Source organism: Chiloscyllium plagiosum, chromosome 9 (genome assembly GCF_004010195.1).
Source record: "Chiloscyllium plagiosum isolate BGI_BamShark_2017 chromosome 9, ASM401019v2, whole genome shotgun sequence".
In the NCBI taxonomy this organism is placed as follows: Eukaryota; Metazoa; Chordata; class Chondrichthyes; order Orectolobiformes; family Hemiscylliidae; genus Chiloscyllium; species Chiloscyllium plagiosum.
In genome coordinates this window covers 45482640-45500206 of record NC_057718.1, presented here as the reverse complement: position 1 = coordinate 45500206, position 17567 = coordinate 45482640, and the positions used below count along the sequence as shown (strand labels likewise).

Here is a 17567-nt window from a genome sequence, read left to right as displayed (position 1 = left end):
CTGCCTTTATTCCTGATGAAGGGCTTTTGCCTGAAACATCGATTTCACTGCTCCTTGGATGCTGCCTGAACTGCTGCGCTCTTCCAGCACCACTAATCCAGAATCTGGTTTCCAGCATCTGCAGTCATTGTTTTTACCTATATAAGCTTCCTTGTCCATCTTAACCAGTTAGCTTCAGAAAATAAACATTTACTATTTTAGCCTGGATTTTTAGTTTTAGCTCTATCCATAATAAGGGTCTAACAACAATGACAAAACTGCACTATGATGCTCCAATCCTTTGTAGGAGCTATGGTTTAAGTTGGCAGTTTACAGGTTTAGCTACATAATTTGTACTAATTGATTTCCAAATAGGTAAGAGATGTTATGTGCAATAAAAATCTGATGCTTCCAATTTCACAAATTTCTTCAGATTTTCTACGTTATATCCTGGTTACCCAGTTCGGAAGCTGGTAAATGTGTACTGGAATCATCAAGCCAAGAAACAAGAATTAACTTCAACCTAGTATGATTGTTGCTAGTTCCTAATGTAACATTTTCCATAATAATTCAATATCTTCCAAAACAAATAGGGCTAAAATGATGATTTTAATATTAGATAATGACTTTAATGCAAATGTCAAGAAACAGATGAAAACTGATATGCAAAATGGGTTGAAAGTGGAGAGCTTTTTTTAAAACAAGTGTTCATGGAATTGAGCATCAGTGGCAAACTAACACTTATTGCCAATTCATGGAGAAGGTTCACTCACTAAAATACTAACTTTAGAAAAGTGCATGCAATGAATAGTCGTACTCAACAGAAAAGAGCATCAGTGCTCAGGATTGCAGGCAAACAAAATAGCTAATAAAACAGTGGGCGGCACGGTGGCACAATGGTTAGCACTGCTGCCTCACAGCGCCAGAGATCCGGGTTCAATTCCCGCCTCAGGCGACTCTCTGTGTGGAGTTTGCACGTTCTCCCCGTGTCTGCGTGGGTTTCCTCCGGGTGCTCCGGTTTCCTCCCACTGTCACAAAGATGTGCAGGTTAGGTGAGTTGACCATGCTAAATTGCCCGTAGTGTTAGGTTAGGGGGTAAATGTCGGGGTATGGGTATGGGTATGGGTGGGTTGCGCTTCGGCGGGTCGGTGTGGACTTGTTGGGCCGAAGGGCCTGTTTCCACACTGTAATGTAATCTAATCTAAAAGTACAAAGTACTGATGCCACTGCAGAAGAAGAGTGGTCAACGTTCTCCGCCTATCTTCAGTCTATCTCGACTTGTCAGGAAGTAGAACCCAACAATAGCATATTCCATTTTTATGCAACATACATGGTTTGGAAATATTGTGTAAAATTTGATGAAGACATTTGCACTTGACAAATTAACTGCTAACTAGCACACCATGGATCAAGAAGTTTATCAAATGCATTTTCAAAACCATCTGTTGCATTCACCTCATTATGCTCCAGACAACCAACCATAACTTCTGTTAGAATCACCACTCCTGTTCGTCCAGCTCCTGCACTGCAATGCACAACTATTGGTGGGTTGCAGCTCTTGGTAGAATCCAGCATGCTGTTGGTGTGTCGACGGACAGACTGAATTTCTTCGAGATAAGCTGTAAAATTAAAACAGAAAGGACTAATGGTAACAAACAAACTTGGCTCTGTCAACATGCAAAAATGACCTCCAGGAGGATGAAACAGTTAAACTGGTTATAATTTAGTAAAAAATGCCTGAAATCCTGAATATAAATTATGATTTAGTGTTCTTCCACCCAGATTCTTTACCTATTAGCATCTCTTCGCATCACTGCAATCCTATCCCCTACACAACACCTCCTTTCAAGAGCATCTTTCCAGTAACTGAAAGTAGTTTGTGAAGGCAAATGTTTAATGACAATTTAGGGTATTTTATTAGCATTAAACTCTTGTCTACAGCAATATCATTCAATGAAGTGACGATGAATTCAGATGGTTGCAATCCAACAGTTGGCGTTCTAGAGCAGATTATGTGAAATGCCTTGAATTTCAAGGACAGAAGAGTTTATACACAAAGCCATGGTTAGCCCAGTGATAGGAATCCGATAGGGAGCTGAATTTTTCTCTATATCCTGCATGCTATATTTGACAGCTGGTTTTAGATTGTATCTTCCAAGGATGAAGCTATAATGCAGGGTTCAGTTAACAATATTTAAAACTGAAGTTCAGTCTTTAGGTTTTTTGAGTGAATTTGTTATAAATATTTTCGTATGATGTGCAAATGAGTGCATATATGAATTTGGAACAACAGCAGGGCATTCAGTGTATTCAGGTGAACTGCAGTGTATTTCTCTGTCATATCAAGAGAGCTGTTCATCTCAAGGCAGCTTCTTTACGTCATGGCATAACAACTTGATTATCATCAGTAATTTATTCTTTCAAAATATTTGAAAATGGGTAAAGCATGTGATGATTGGTCATGTACACAGGTAAATATTTAGGGCTGAGAATCTCTGGCTTTATCAGGTTTTCATCTCTGGCACACTTGTAATGTTCCATCATCTGTAAAAACAGATGTTATACCCACCTATCTATCTGCCTTTATGTGAATAAAGTTGTCAGATGGCCTCATTATGAATGTGTGGCTGAGCTTTAAAAATTACATATCCACTTAGCTCAGCAAATAATATTAATAGCCAAAGAGAAGGGGCTGGAAGCTATTTACTACCTACATCCTTGCAATAATTTATTCTTTCAGAGGTTTTTCAATGCCTGTGTTTATTTATAGAAGATTAAAAGGTAAAATGAATAAAAGCTTTTTTAGTCATTGCTCCCGTGCTGTGGTTGATTGACCTTTTCAAAGATGCAAGATTAGCTGTCCTTGCTTTCAGCAAATTTTCAAAACTGCTGATTTGATGTTTTTAGGACAATTTTTGTTTATTATGTCAATTTCATGTGCATTTCAAGAACCTTTTAGACTTGTCAATGGCTCATTTCTGGTGTATATAGTAGATTATGGGGAGAGTGAACATAGTGGATGCAAGAGGAACACTGGGGCATGGACAGTCCCATCGATAAGGACTTAAATTGATGATCAGCTGTGCTGATATCCTACTAATAAAGCAAATCTTCTAGCGTGCTAGCCTCCCCATCCTACACTGCCACCTCAGGCCTGCCTCGGCTGAGAGTGGTCCTGGAATGAAAATATGGTATGTTGAGATTTTCTTATTGGGAATGGATTTGTGGGGTCTAGACTTCTCCTGACTCCAGTTTATTCATCTTCTTGATGAAAATCCAGCTCGATATGTCTACAGGAAGGTGCAGGTTTCAGAGAATGAGAATAAAATTCAGAGTTCACACAAATGATTATTCGGAAGAGAAAATTAATTGATTGAATACTTTAAGACTTGTGTTTTGCTTATTCTTTGCATTTCACAACTGGCTCATACTGGTATGGTAGGATTTATTTGCATTTTCAGTTGTCCTAAAAACATTAAATCCTGTTTAGCTTATAAATATTTGCTTGTACTAAGTTCTTATAATAGCCTTTGAAAACCAGCAATTAAATGTTAAATCGTATCTAAAATAATGAATCTATTTCTACTGCACAATTAGGCAAGCAGTAATGTCATTCACAATCAAGACCACCTATATAACATTCCTGGCATGGAATTATATGAACCATCCTTCCTTATGCGACATCCTCTAATTTTAAAATGATTTACAGCAATTTTTTAATTATATCATTCCCATATGAAAGGAATAACCATTTTAAAAAGAAAAGATGGTGTATCATTTAATGATATTCCTAAGACTCATTGTGGTTATGTGTACTTGGGGATGAAGTATAGTTATCAAATTACTTAACTCTGGAGTTTTGCCGAGTTCTGTCTCTAAGATCAATTTGAGATGGTATCAAGAAAAATCCTATACCTTGTTGTTACAATTGTGAGTAAGCACAACATTTGACTTTGCAAGTTCTAGAAACCTTGTCTAAACCATGAACTAAAGTTGGCATTTCCTGAGAGATACCAGAAATTCAAATGTTCTGGAGGGGGGAGGTGCATGGTGGTTCAGTGGTCAGCACTGCTGCCTCACAGCAACAGGGACCTGGGTTCAATTCCGGCCTCAGGCGACTGTCTGTGTAGAGTTTGCACATGTTCCCCTGTCTGCATGCGTTCCCCCCAAAATTCAAGGATGTGCAGGTTAAGTGGATTGTACCATGCTAATTTTCTATTGTGTCCAGGAATAGTCTGGGAAATGTAGGGTTACAGGGATAGGCTAGTGGGGGATGAGTCTGGTTGGGATGCTCTTCAGAGAATTGGAGTGGACTTGTCAGGCTGAATGGCCTGTTTCCACTGTAGGGATTCTATGAACAACAAATTGTAATGTAGGGTAATGTGGCTGTGTCTCGAATTTTGAAGCATAAATGTTCAAAGTTTTTATTTGACTTTGTCACAGGTCAGTATTTGCCATGGAGTCTAAACGGTCATACATAAAATATAGATCTATTTGCTATTAACTTACATGTTTCTTGATTAACTTTAGCTAACCAGGCCAAATTAGAATTTATCCATCATCAAGTCTAAGAACAGCATTTTTCCCAAAATCCAGCCGTTCAACATTTAAGTGGGTTAGTAACTGGTAAGTAAAACTGCAGTCTGTCGGTTACTTGAATCAGGTTGCCAGCTGTACATAGGCCACAGCTTAAATATTATTATATATAAATATCGCTGCTTTAAAGCAAACAGTGATGTTTAGTATACAAATGCTTCGCACTGGATTCTAATTGAGGCCTATTTACAAAACCATTCTTGAAATGATAAAGTTAATGCTTTACTCTGTTTGACACACAATGTAATATATGATCATGGGTATTGTGATACTTACATAAAAAACCCTGTACATCTTCTGGACAGCCATGGTCTGGCCAGTCTGTGTATTGCAAGTGCCACACAGTTCTCTCCTGTCCAGATAAAAGGTGCTTGACCTTTAAACCTGTTGTTGCATAGCAACCAGAATCTGTGCGGAATTTGGTTGTCACCTTAAACTTCCCATAAGTTGCTGAGCTGTGCTTTGAACCCAGTTTGGGCCAGTATCGATGAGTCTTTGGTTTTCCTCCCTCCTAAGTGACAAAGGTTAAGTTTATTAATGTTAGAAAGCTTAATTTCAGGGTTTTCATTTTAGAAGAAAAGATATAATCAATGATAATTTCCTTCAAGCAGAGTCCCTTTACACATCACCAATCTCCATGTAGAAAGAACAAACGCAACTTTTTCATACTAAGATTACGGTAAAAGAATGGACAAAATCCTGTTTCCTGTGACAGTTTACTTCTAAAATATCAGAGCAATGATATAATTTTATTCACAGGAAGAATGAGTTCACCAAGACCACCTGAATGAAAATTAGGAAACAAAAATCTGTCACAGTGGCAGTATAAGTGGGCTACATGATCAATTTGACAGAAGAATGAGGATCAGCAGCGAAATAGCTTGAGTATTTGAAGGAGGAATGTGCAATTAACACACTGAAAGGAATCATCATACCAATTTGCCTCCTCCCTTTCTAGGGATTGTAAATTATCCCCTGGGTCATGTTGTTACTGACGACATGCATTAGTGAAAGATTTAATGTGGTTCAGATTTATGGAGACTGGAACAAGAAGTGATCATCTACCTTCATTCTCCACAGGTTCCTCACCATACAAGTCTTCCATAAAACTCCTGACCAACAGCAACACTACATGACAGAAGCTACCATATAGTTTTAAAACAGCAGGCATGAAACTAATGGTTCAGGTTTCAAAATTCAAAAGTGATAGGTGACATTAGGTCTGCATACTGCTTTGGCCCATATGATGCTCCATATATACCACTGAGTAGAAATATAATGGACAGTCACCATCAATATCTGATGTACTTGTTTTTGTTTCTGATTTACTTGAATTTGATACTGGAGATTAGTATTAAACCTGGCTTGTTTATCCCACATCCAAACATCAAGCCATTGTTGTCAAGATTGTCACTGACCTCATTACCTCCACAAAACCTCCCCCCCTCCGCTGCCTCCAACATTATAGTCTCCCAATCCCAGACAGCCTGTTCCTACCTCCTTCTCAAAATCCACAAAGCAGTTTGCCCCTGGTAGGCCAATTATGTCAGCCTGTTTCTGCCCCACCAAGCTCACTTCTTCCTACCCTGACTCCATCATTTCCCCCTTGTCCAGACCCTGCCCACCTACATCTGCGATTACTCTGATCTCCTCCACCATATTGACAGCTTCCAGTTGCTGGGCCCTAACTGCCTCCTGTTCACTACGGTTATCCAATCCCTCTATCCCTCCAGCCCCCACCAGGATGGTCTGAGAGCTCTCAGCTTCTTCCTCAACCAGAGGCCTCAGCAATCCCCATCCACCCCGACTCTCCTCTGTCTGGCTGAACCTGTTCTCTCATTAAAAATATCTCCTTTATTTCATCTCACTTCGGCCAAGTCAAAGGAGTGTCAATGGGCACCCACATGATTGCCAGTTATGTCTTGCCTCTTTATGGGGTATGTGGAACAATCCTTGTTCCAGTCCCCTCCTATAACTCTTTGTTTGGTACCGGACGACTGTTTTGGTACCACTTCATGCTCCTGCCAGGGCCTTGAACGATTTGTTCATTTTGCCTCCAATTTCCACCCCTTTATAACTTTCACATCGTCCATTTCCGGCACATCCCTTCCTTTCCTTGACCTCTCTGTCTCCAATTTGGGGAATAAACTGTCCATGTCCATTCACTATAAAGTCACTGACTTCCATAGCTACCTTCACAATAGCTTGTCACACCCTACATCCTGCAAGGACTCCACCCCATTCTCCCAGTCCCTTTGCCTACATCGCATTTGTTCAGATGATGCCACCTTCCAAAACAACGCCATTGACATGGCTTGCTTCCTCCATAACTGTGGTTTCCTGGTCACTGGCAAGGTCCTCAATCGCATCTGACCTATCATCCGTGCATCTGACCTATCAGCTGTACCTCCACCCTTGCCTCTTCCCATCACTCACAACAGTGTGATTGGGTCCCCCCTTATCCTCACTTTTCATCCCATCAGCCTCCGTATTCAAAGGATCATTAGATTAGATAAGATTAGATTACTTTTTAGATTAGATTACTTACAGTGTGGAAACAGGCCCTTCGGCCCAACAAGTCCACACCGACCCGCCGAAGCGTAACCCACCCATTCCCCTACATTTACCTCTGCACCTAACACTACGGGCAATTTAGCATGGCCAATTCACCTGACCTGCACATCTTTGGACTGTGGGAGGAAACCGGAGCACCCGGAGGAAACCCACGCAGACACGGGGAGAATGTGCAAACTCCACAGTTAGTCGCCTGAGTCGGGAATTGAACCCGGGTCTCTGGCACTGTGAGGCAGCAGTGCTAACCACTGTGCCACCGTGCCACCCACCGTGCCATCATGCTCTGCCATTTCAGACAACTCCAGCAGAATGTCACCACCAAACACATCTTCTCCTCACTCCCTCATCTGCATTTCACAGAGATCATTTCCTCTGGGACATCCTAGTCCACTCATCAACCACAAACACCACCCCCTTGCCCCCTGGCACCTTCCCATGTAACCGCAGAAGGTGCAACACCTGCCTCTTCACCTCCTCCCTGCTAACTATCCAACGACCTAAACAGTCTTCCAGGTGAAGCAGTAATTTCATCTGTACTTCCTTCAGTTTTCTGTATTGTATTTACTGAATCCAATGTGGCCTACTCTACTTTGGAGAAACCAAACACAGACTGGGTGACTGCTCTGCAGAACACCTCGCTAACTATCCAACGACCTAAACAGTCTTCCAGGTGAAGCAGTAATTTCAACTGTACTTCCTTCAGTTTTCTGTATTGTATTTACTGAATCCAATGTGGCCTACATTGGAGAAACCAAACACAGACTGGGTGACTGCTCTGCAGAACACCTCTGGTCTGTGCACAAGCCTGACCCCAACCTTTCCGTAATATTAACATAGCGTCCTGCTCACATGCTCACTTCTCTGTCCTCAGCACGCTGTAGAGTTCCAATGAATCACAGCACGAACTGGAGGGACAACATCTCATCTTCAGACTAGGCACTTTACAGCCTTCTAGACTTAATATCGAGTTCAACACCTTCAAATTGTGAACCAACTCCCATTTCTTTCCTTTCCTTTAGATTTACTTGTTACATTCTCCATCATCATGTCCGCTCTCCCCTCCCCCCACCCCAGTGGAACTGTCTTCTCTTTCCAGTCTGGCAGTTAGACACACCATTGTTCTGCCATTCTCACATTCTGATCACTTAATCTGAACTTCCAATATTCTTTCTCCTCCAGCACTCCACACTCCAACCTGCATGCCCCTAACTACAGCATAAATGCTGCCCCCTCCACACTTCATGTCATGAAGAGTCATCTAGACTCAAAATGTTAGCTTGCTCTCTCTCCATGGGTGCTCTCTGATCCACTGTGATCTCCAGCATTTGTTGTTTTCCGTCTGGCTAGTTTAAACTTTTCTTTAAGATACTTTGGTTAGTCCATACTGATATCTTCACACTTCAATTGGGCTTAATCTGCTCAACTTTCATGACTTCTTTCCCCTAAATGAAGTCTTTTTTTTATTCTAAATTTGAAACGAAGAACGGCAGCAGCAATGTGATACCTGGTCATATGTTCCCAGTAGAAATTTAATTTTGTACCATTCTTGTGGCTAAAACTCAGCAGTTCACTCTATCCATTAGTTTTACTTATGTTGGATATGGTGCTTTCTGTACTTGAGACAACACAATGAGAAACTATTCCAAGTGAGTTGAATGTCTTCAAACCATCACGCATATATACCCATCAACAGGCGGCCGTAAGAGCAAAATGAATATTGAATTCAACAATTTCCTGCACAGTGTCCTATGTTAGAAATATTAAACACAAAAACACAGAACTCACTTCTTCTGCTGTAACCATGACAATAACATTCACTCCTTGCTCCCAAACCATTTGCCAGAAGTCATGGCATGTATGTGGCAGGGGTCCCTGTGTGGCAATATAATGCCAGTCTTCTCCAGCAACTGTAACCTGTCAATTAGAAACCACAAGAATGTATAAACAAACAGTCTGCATTAGTTAGTATTCTCCATTATATGCTTCAAAAGGATTACCCCATTCCAAGTGCAAAAAGCACACTAACTGTTTAAAAAAGTAATATTCTTGAAAGACTGTGCAGCACAATACGTGAGCACATCAGTTTGCTAACTTTGGCGCCTGGATCAGAATGTAATGCAGGTTGATGAAATAAACCTTTCTAACTTATTGGCTACAGCGGTCCTTTGTGTAGATTGAGTTGCGGTGATTAACTCCTCTTCCTAGTAGGCATGGGACCAGAAGATAAAATGAGCTGGAATTTGTGACTGCTGGCATATGAGCTCAGAAATGTCACATGGCAAATGATAATGAAACACGACACTGCATGCAACAAGCAGTGTTCTTGTGATGCTGGCATCCTGATGAGTTGCTGGTTATTGAATAGCCAGCCTACATCCAGCAGACAGGCAGAATTTAATACTGACCCATGGTTGGGCCAGAGTTGGGGGCATGAATCTCACACTGCTTAAAAAAAAATTGAGGAATCCTGCAGCACTTATTTCTGGGAGACCAGATGCAATAGCCAGACAATTTGGCGTATACTGTACCAGGACAGGATGCTGCCTGACCTGCTTTGCCAGCACCTCTCTAATCTTGTACCAGGACAGTGTTCAACGCCATACGTGATCAAGTTCCCAGTAAGGCACAAATCCCACCTCTAAGCATTGTGGGTTAGAGGCTTGCAGATCTCCAATACCAACAGTGTCACCAGGAACAGGACCACTGCTAGTAAAACACTTGTGCCGAACTCCAGGACTGTGGCTGGATCCCCAGATAGAGGTGATTGTCGATAAGCTGAGGTCTGCTGGGAGAAGGCTTCGAGCAGTGATTTGGAGGTAATGAGGGTCAAAAGCAAAAGTAGGTTGGTTGCTTTCAAAGAAACTCCTATCTTGATGTGGTGGCCCTCAACTAGACTGAACGCCTGAGAACAAAGGACCTACTGCACTGAGGCAGCAGGGAAATGGTATAGTCTCCTTTTATGACAAGTCCCTGTCTGCTTCCAGAAAGTGGCTACTTAAGACCCACTCAATTGGCCTTGTTGAGGCAAGGAGGTCATCCTCCAGCCTCCCATCCTGAGACTGACAGAGTGGAGGAATTAAGGTGCTGTGGTCCATGTCTCACACCCTCATGTCCAATCCAAAGGCCCCTCCCCAACCTCTGAGCCCACTTCCAGGAGAGGGAGTGATTAAATTCTGCACAATATCTGCTGTATTAACAGACTCCTTTTGTTTAATTGGCGTTAATATTGCAGAATAATATTCCCTCTTTAAAATGGGAAAGTTTCTGGCTTTATTAAACAGCATATGTTATTCAACAACACAACAATGTTATTAATCTATTTTCATTCTCTATGGGATAGTGGTTCACAGAATCCATTGAAGTAATATATATACTGAATGTCATATGTAGAGATGGCAAAAAGGCTTTCATGAGTAGGATGTTGGCATAACATAATACAAACAGGAATGATTCTAGTTTTATCAACAGTATAGATAAATAGATAAGATGAAATATTGGGTGTTTAGTAGTACAAAAGTAAAGGTTGATAACATACCTTTGACTGAAACCAGTCCAATCAAAGTACACCCTTAAGTGGTAACTAGCAGCTTAAGACCTGCCTCCTACTTTGTGGGCCAAGCAATATAAAGTACCAATGTAAGTTGAAGTTAAGAACACAAAGAAAGTTTTTAAATTTATGTTTCATGTTCTATTTGTTAACAGTCTGTGTGGCAAACATGCAGTTAAGACCTTCAGTGATTATGAATCACTGTATCTCACTTGAAGGTATATTCAATATAATGATCTCTTTGCCTGCTTTGTAAGTTAACACAATATCAGATAGTTAACCAATTTTGAGACATTAGTTCATTTGATCAAGTTTTGCATCTGAGTAAATTGAACAGAAGTTACAGAACCACAGCAATAAAAGGATTTAGGCAACATATTTTTAACTTGTGCCAGTTTCAGGACAGAGTTTTACACCTGATGTTAGCCAAAAACAGAATAGGCATTCACATCCATGGTTCCTAAGGTCCCAAAATAGCAGTTCTCTGCTATTACTGGACTAATGACATTTGGGTTAATCACAGTGCTGCTTATGAAGGAATTGTAGAAGAACCTTCCTGACGACAGTTTAAAATGCACCTACAATTGTGTCACATAAATATAAATTGTGAGGTTTTGCTTTGATGTACCGTGCAATGTTACATGGAGTACTGCCATTTTTATAATGTCTGGATAGGACTGAGAACCAGTGAAATCATTTTGTTGCTCTCTACAGCTGGAATCATTGTTCTTATGAAGGTCTACTGTTGGCAGTTTTTGTTGCTAAATAGTGCAACTTTATCAGTTGCTTTTAAGTACAAGATCAACAGCATTTTGTGAGATTGACAAAATATGGGAAATATGTGAGTTCAAGGAGTAGGATCCATTACAATACAAAGCATCATTGACTGCAGTGTAAATGTCTATGTGCAGCAGTAACCTAAAGACTGTTAGCCTCTAGCTGTTGGGACAACAATTAATAGACAGCAAACACTTTCACAGATATAACAAAAATGAGGAAAGCAGAAACACTGTGTAGTGTTTGGGACCCATTAAAATTCATTCTACAAATCACTCAGCTGCTGGTTTCAGGTCACAGGCCTACCCCTTGGTAATACAGTCTTTTCAGAGGGTAAGATTTATTGTATCTATGTTTAAGAATAGATTTCTAAAAATTAAGGACTTTTGTCATGACTGAAGGTGCACAACTTTCACTCGAAATAAAAACCACAAGTGAATGCTCAAATAAAAATAAAGCCGCCTGAGGGGATGTAATTCCAGCAATCCACCAGTTAATAAAATATTTTTGGAACTGCCCACCTATTTAACAGAATATTATGTATTCAGGATGCATAAGCAAAAGAGCCACTATTGAACATGAACAGACCCTAATCCATCAAACTTTGAAACAGTTACCAACATCAGTATGGGGCAATGAAATGATGGTGATTCAACTCATGACTACAAAAATGTGATAATCTGATTCTTTATGAAATATCATTTCAGACATTACTTCACAACTATTGTTCAAAAATATACATGATCAAAAATAAAACAAATGTTTTTAAATGTACAGCACAAGTTGAGGCTCTTGTCTGACCATGATATATTTAGAAGTTCTAATATAACATTTACTGTAATTTATGGAAATATAAATTGGCACATTGCCAAAGCCTTATTCTTGAAAAACATTCTCACCTTGATGTGGGAGGCATTGACATAGCCAGTATTGTTTTCTTTGGTTGGCACAAGTTCCACCCTGTTCTCCTCATATGGAACAACATCCCTGAAACGATTCCGTTCTGCATTTTCTGGAAGAGTTGCTGTGGTGAAAACACCATCTACCATCTTCTTTGGGATCTGTTCATATTCTGTAAACACCATATCCTCTTCCAGCTTTTTTTCCAGCATTCTACACTGCATTTCCATGGAAACAAATGCGATATTAGTGGAGTTCCATACAATGTCTTGAAAATAAAGAGTAATTGCATAAACAGCAGGCATAGAGGGAGTATTTTATCATATTTGCTACTAACTAACATGGTACAGAGGCAATAGATGGATTGATACCACAAGCTGGAAAACAAGCTCTCGACAAATCTTCTAAGGTAGTTTGACCCACACAATCTTTCAACAACACAGTTACACACGGAGACAACCTGAAAAGTTACTTTTTTTCCCCACTTCGGAGTGGTATAATTTTACTTCATTTCATTTGGTTTAGCTTTTGAGCCTTTTCCTGTCTGTCTTATCCGATGTTGTTTGTAATGAAAATATTGCTTTTATTTTTTATGTACTATGGATTATGGAAGAAAGCTAAAATATTTATTTTAATCTCATCTATCCTGACATCTTGGTGTCTTTCCAGTTTAATTCAATAAGGACGAAGCTATACATTTTGCAATTATCTGACATGATATATTTGATTCAAGATTTGTGTGAATGGAATACATTTTTTAAAAATGCATTTATTAAACAAATAAATACTAAACATCCAAATTGCACAATACTTTTGTCCAAGAAGATTTGGGTGTAAAATTAGTCTATGACAATCATGTGACAGGCTCAGAGCTAATCAGCAATTATTTGTGTTTCCGCAACACTTTCCAGAAAAGTTCAAAAGACATTAGTTCAACCTATTTTTGGAGAATTGTTCCATAGTCTCAATGTTGATTTTATTTGGTTTGAAATTAAAATTCTTCACAATACTTTTCCAGGAAATGGAATATAAAATATAAGACTGCCGATTTGTTCCAAACCCATCTCTCTGGTACAGACCAATGTCACCCTCTCAGTATTTAACTCTCAATGAAATTCATAAAAAAACACTCACTAGATGGCGCCAGGGCACACATTTCGGAGTTCACAAAATGTCAGGGCCACTAACTTATGAAGTTTTTTTTACAGTCAATTTATTTTTTAAAATTGAAAAACAGCTTCCTTGCACATAATAACTGAAATCTATGGATATCAACGTTCACTGACATGGACTAGTTACACTAATACTTAATACATCAATGGCATGCTTCAGTCAAGGAAGTATCTGAATGATAGATTTCTCAAACCATTAAGTAACACTTTTCACATCTGCTCTTTTTAAGTCATAGTTAGAGAATCACTTTTCAAAACAAAAGGTAAGCTCGTTGTTTGTTGTTATTCTTTTACGTAACATCCAGTATAATAAATTTGAATAGCCAGTTACTTTCAAAATTGTTATGACATTATTACCATCCGAGCTAAAAGCTTAAAGGCTCGGATTATTCAGTAGACTATTTATATAGAATTTAAAAATGTGTTGCTGGAAAAGCGCAGCAGGTCAGGCAGCATCAAAGGAACAGGAGAATCGACGTTTCGAGCATAAGCCTGACCTGCTGTGCTTTTCCAGCAACACATTTTTAAGCTCTGATCTCCAGCATCTGCAGTCCTCACTTTCTCCTATTTATATAGAATGTAATTTTAGATTAGACTAGATTCTCTACAGTGTGGAAACAGGCACTTCAGCCCAACAAGTCCACACTGACCCTCCGAAGAGTAACCCACCCAGTCCCATTTACCCCTGACTAATGCATCTAACACTATGGACAATTTAGCATGGTCAATTCACCTGACCTGCACATCTGGACCACCCGGAGGAAACCCACATAGACACGGGGAGAATGTGCAAATTCCACACACAGTCACCCAAGGCTGGAATCGAACGTGGGTCCCTGGCGCTGTGAGGCAGCAGTGCTAACCACTGAGCCACCATACCACCCCAAGAGAGGTTGTGAGAAGTGGTCAGATATCCAATGCAATAACACAGGTACACACAATATGCTTGATAGTATCCATCAAGCAAAGAACAAGATTATCTTGGGTTTGTGATATTACCCATTGCTACAAATGGTTTCTTAAACAGTGCCTAGTCAACAATAGAAATATGTTAACAATTCATACATCTTCTATCATCCAATTACAAATAAATTGAACACTATTTAAGTGACACTTCATATCAAAGATACTTTTAATGCATTTTGTATTAGCTCAACATTGAATCACCACTGAAAGCAGAAGCAAAAACATTGACCATCAATTTGGCTTCTATTTAAAATTAAATATATCTTTTATTGATTTACCATAAAATAGTATGAACCAATATATGACAAAGAACTACATATAGTACTGACCATATACCTAAAAATTACCAAGTTGAAAGCAAGCTATCTGGTCAGGCTGATTAACTGTTAAACACTAATGTCCGAGAACTGTAAACTTATCCAGATGGAAACACACCACCCACCAATAAACAGGTGGTCATTTTGACAGATTGTTGTGTCATAGCAGAGTCAAATCTTTATCCAAGCACAGAACTAGTCAGCATTTCACAGTAAATGTATTGCTAGAATTTCACCCCACACATACACACCTCTCACTGCAACTATCTTAACTTTCCATTGTCTTACCAGACCTCATGGCTGCTCTCTCTCATTAGAGAGAGATGAATGGTTATGGTTTAACTTGAGGGTCACCACGCCTCAGGTGAGGGGAGAGGTTCAGAACAAGAGGCTCTCATGGTAGCCTCGTCTGGTGCAAGAATTGAACCCACGCTGTTGGAAGAAGTCTGTATGGCAAAAAAGTTGCCCAGCCCACTGGGCAAACCAACAACCCCCACCCCCCTCAACCCTCAAAAGGTTATATTACATGACCTTTCGTCAACTATAAACATTAAAATTTGACCTTAACAGTGCTAACAGAAATGATGTAGGTTGGAAAAGCTATAAGCAGCCTCCTGGTATTCTCTCCAATGGTAATTTGTATTCAAGGAAATTTACAGCTGCTTCGAGCAGTAAAAGTACAGCCCTGTTTATCAGGTTGAAGACAAACCCATTTCTAAGCTAATGTAGTTTAATGTCAAATGATTAACAAGCTCATGGAGTTAACTACTCCACGTTAGTCTGTCCTCTGCGACCGTAGAGATGGATCTGGGATGTAAAATTCCTAAGTTATCACTGATACTGTATTGATATAAAAGTTATGATTTGGAGGTGCCAGGGTTGGACTGGCGTGGACAAAGTTAAAAATCACACAATACCAGGTTATAGTCCAACAAGTATATTTGGAAGGACTAGCTTTTGAGGCACTGCATTTTCACCAGGTGGTTGTGGAACATGACCGTATGACACCGAATTTATAGCAAAAGGTTAAAGTGTCACGGAGTTGTAATATTAAACAAACTTAGATTAAGTCTTGCATCTTCTAGGATGGGATATGCTGGTTTAGGCTTTTAAATGTGCAAATTCAAAAACCTTTAAGTTACATTCTGATGATGGCTTCAGTTTATCTAACAATAGGTGTTATTTTAGCTCAGACAATATATTAAAGGTGTGAACTTAAAGTCTGTCCCAATGTGAGTCAGTTTTATTTCTAAAGTAGGACTTTCAGAATCCTACATGGATTTGTGCAGCTTTTGAGCAAAATAAAATATAATTCTGCAACTAAAGTTCCACCCCACAAATTTGTGTGTGCGCGCATGCAGGAGAGACAGAGCGGGTGTGTGCATGTGGTACGAGTACATGTGAAAGAGTGTGTGTACGTGTGTGTAGGCTTGGCCAAGTATGTACGTGAGTGTGATGGGGTGTAAGCCTGTGAGAGGGCGCGTGCATGGGTGTGAGTGCGGGGAGTGCATGTGTGTGCACATGAGAGGGGGGGTTCTGCATGAGTGTGTGTGTGTATGTGCGCGCACTATATTAAAGTTGCTAGCAGTAACCAAACTTCCATGTTTATTCCAGAACTACAAGAATTGCAGAAGTTCCACCTCAATATTGTACATTTTTTCCAGCTGTAGAACTCTTTTCAACAATGAAACTTCATTCCCTTGTATGTAAAGATTTCTCTGTTGAATTAGGTTTGATGTATATAAGTTGCCTCAATCCCTTTCTCAGCTCTTCTGCTGTTCAAAAACTCAACCATGCCTTGTCAGACCCACTCTCAACTATTCCAATATTCTCCTGTCAGGTTTCCCACTCTGCATAAACCTCAACTGAACCAAACATACAGCAGGCAGCTTCCTATAAAAGGTCATACACAGCTACTAGTCCTTTAACCTATTTTGCTTGTAACCTTTCTCCCCCCTCCATTGGCAGTGGTTCAATCTGCCATTTAAGAGCCATGTTCTGGAATTTTGTCCCTCAAAGCCCTTAGCTCAGTCTCCTCCTTTAAGACCACACTCACTAAAAATTGCACCTTTCAATTAAGCTTTTGATCACTTTTCCCAATATCTCTTTCTTTGGTTAATCCCTGATTTTTAGTTTGATTACACCTCTCCGAAGAACTTTGGGATGCGTTTATGCACAAAAGGTGCCATATTAAAGGTAACTTAAGTGGAACTCACTCAGAAAATGCATGGAATTTCCGAGACTACAACTTCAATTGTCACATTTTCTGAACAGAGATCAGTTGTTTCGGAGTAAACAGGTTATTATAAAGGATCCCCAGAACTATTTCAATATATACACAAGTATAAAGCAGGTGTTAGCAGCCATATTCACAAACTGTATTTATATTACATCTTTACCCTAGACAATGTGTCAAAACTCTTTTATTACTCGGTTTCTCTTAGAAATTTGAAGATGAATTGTGAAACACATTGGGGACTTCTAGACATATTGTAAAAACGTCATCGGCACACTACTAAAACTTATTCTGTAAATTCTCTTCAGGACTTTGTTGAATAAATTATAAATTTGCTAAATATGTCGATTGGGCTGCAGGGCAACATGAGGAAGAAATTAGGTCAATTAGAGCAGACCCAGCTTTTGATCAAAGAGAGCACAATGTGAGGACAAGATGGATTCCATTTCCCTACAAAGAACAAAGAAAATTTACAGCACAGGAACAGGCCCTTCGGCCCTCCA

At 39.8% G+C, this 17567-nt stretch overlaps 1 protein-coding gene across 10 annotated transcripts in view; it reads right to left on the bottom strand.

Annotated features, from left to right (window-relative positions):
- LOC122552829 (tyrosine-protein phosphatase non-receptor type 14-like) overlaps positions 1-17567 on the bottom strand; it is a 255939-nt gene that overhangs the window by 3010 nt on the left and 235362 nt on the right. For all 10 annotated transcript variants that reach the window (XM_043695826.1, XM_043695822.1, XM_043695825.1 and 7 more), the window contains 4 exons: positions 12373-12591; positions 8935-9063; positions 4852-5086; positions 1435-1598 (listed from right to left, as the gene is read on the bottom strand). In XM_043695826.1, the coding sequence (XP_043551761.1) occupies positions 1435-1598; positions 4852-5086; positions 8935-9063; positions 12373-12591 (747 nt within the window). The remainder of the gene's footprint in view (positions 1-1434; positions 1599-4851; positions 5087-8934; positions 9064-12372; positions 12592-17567) is intronic.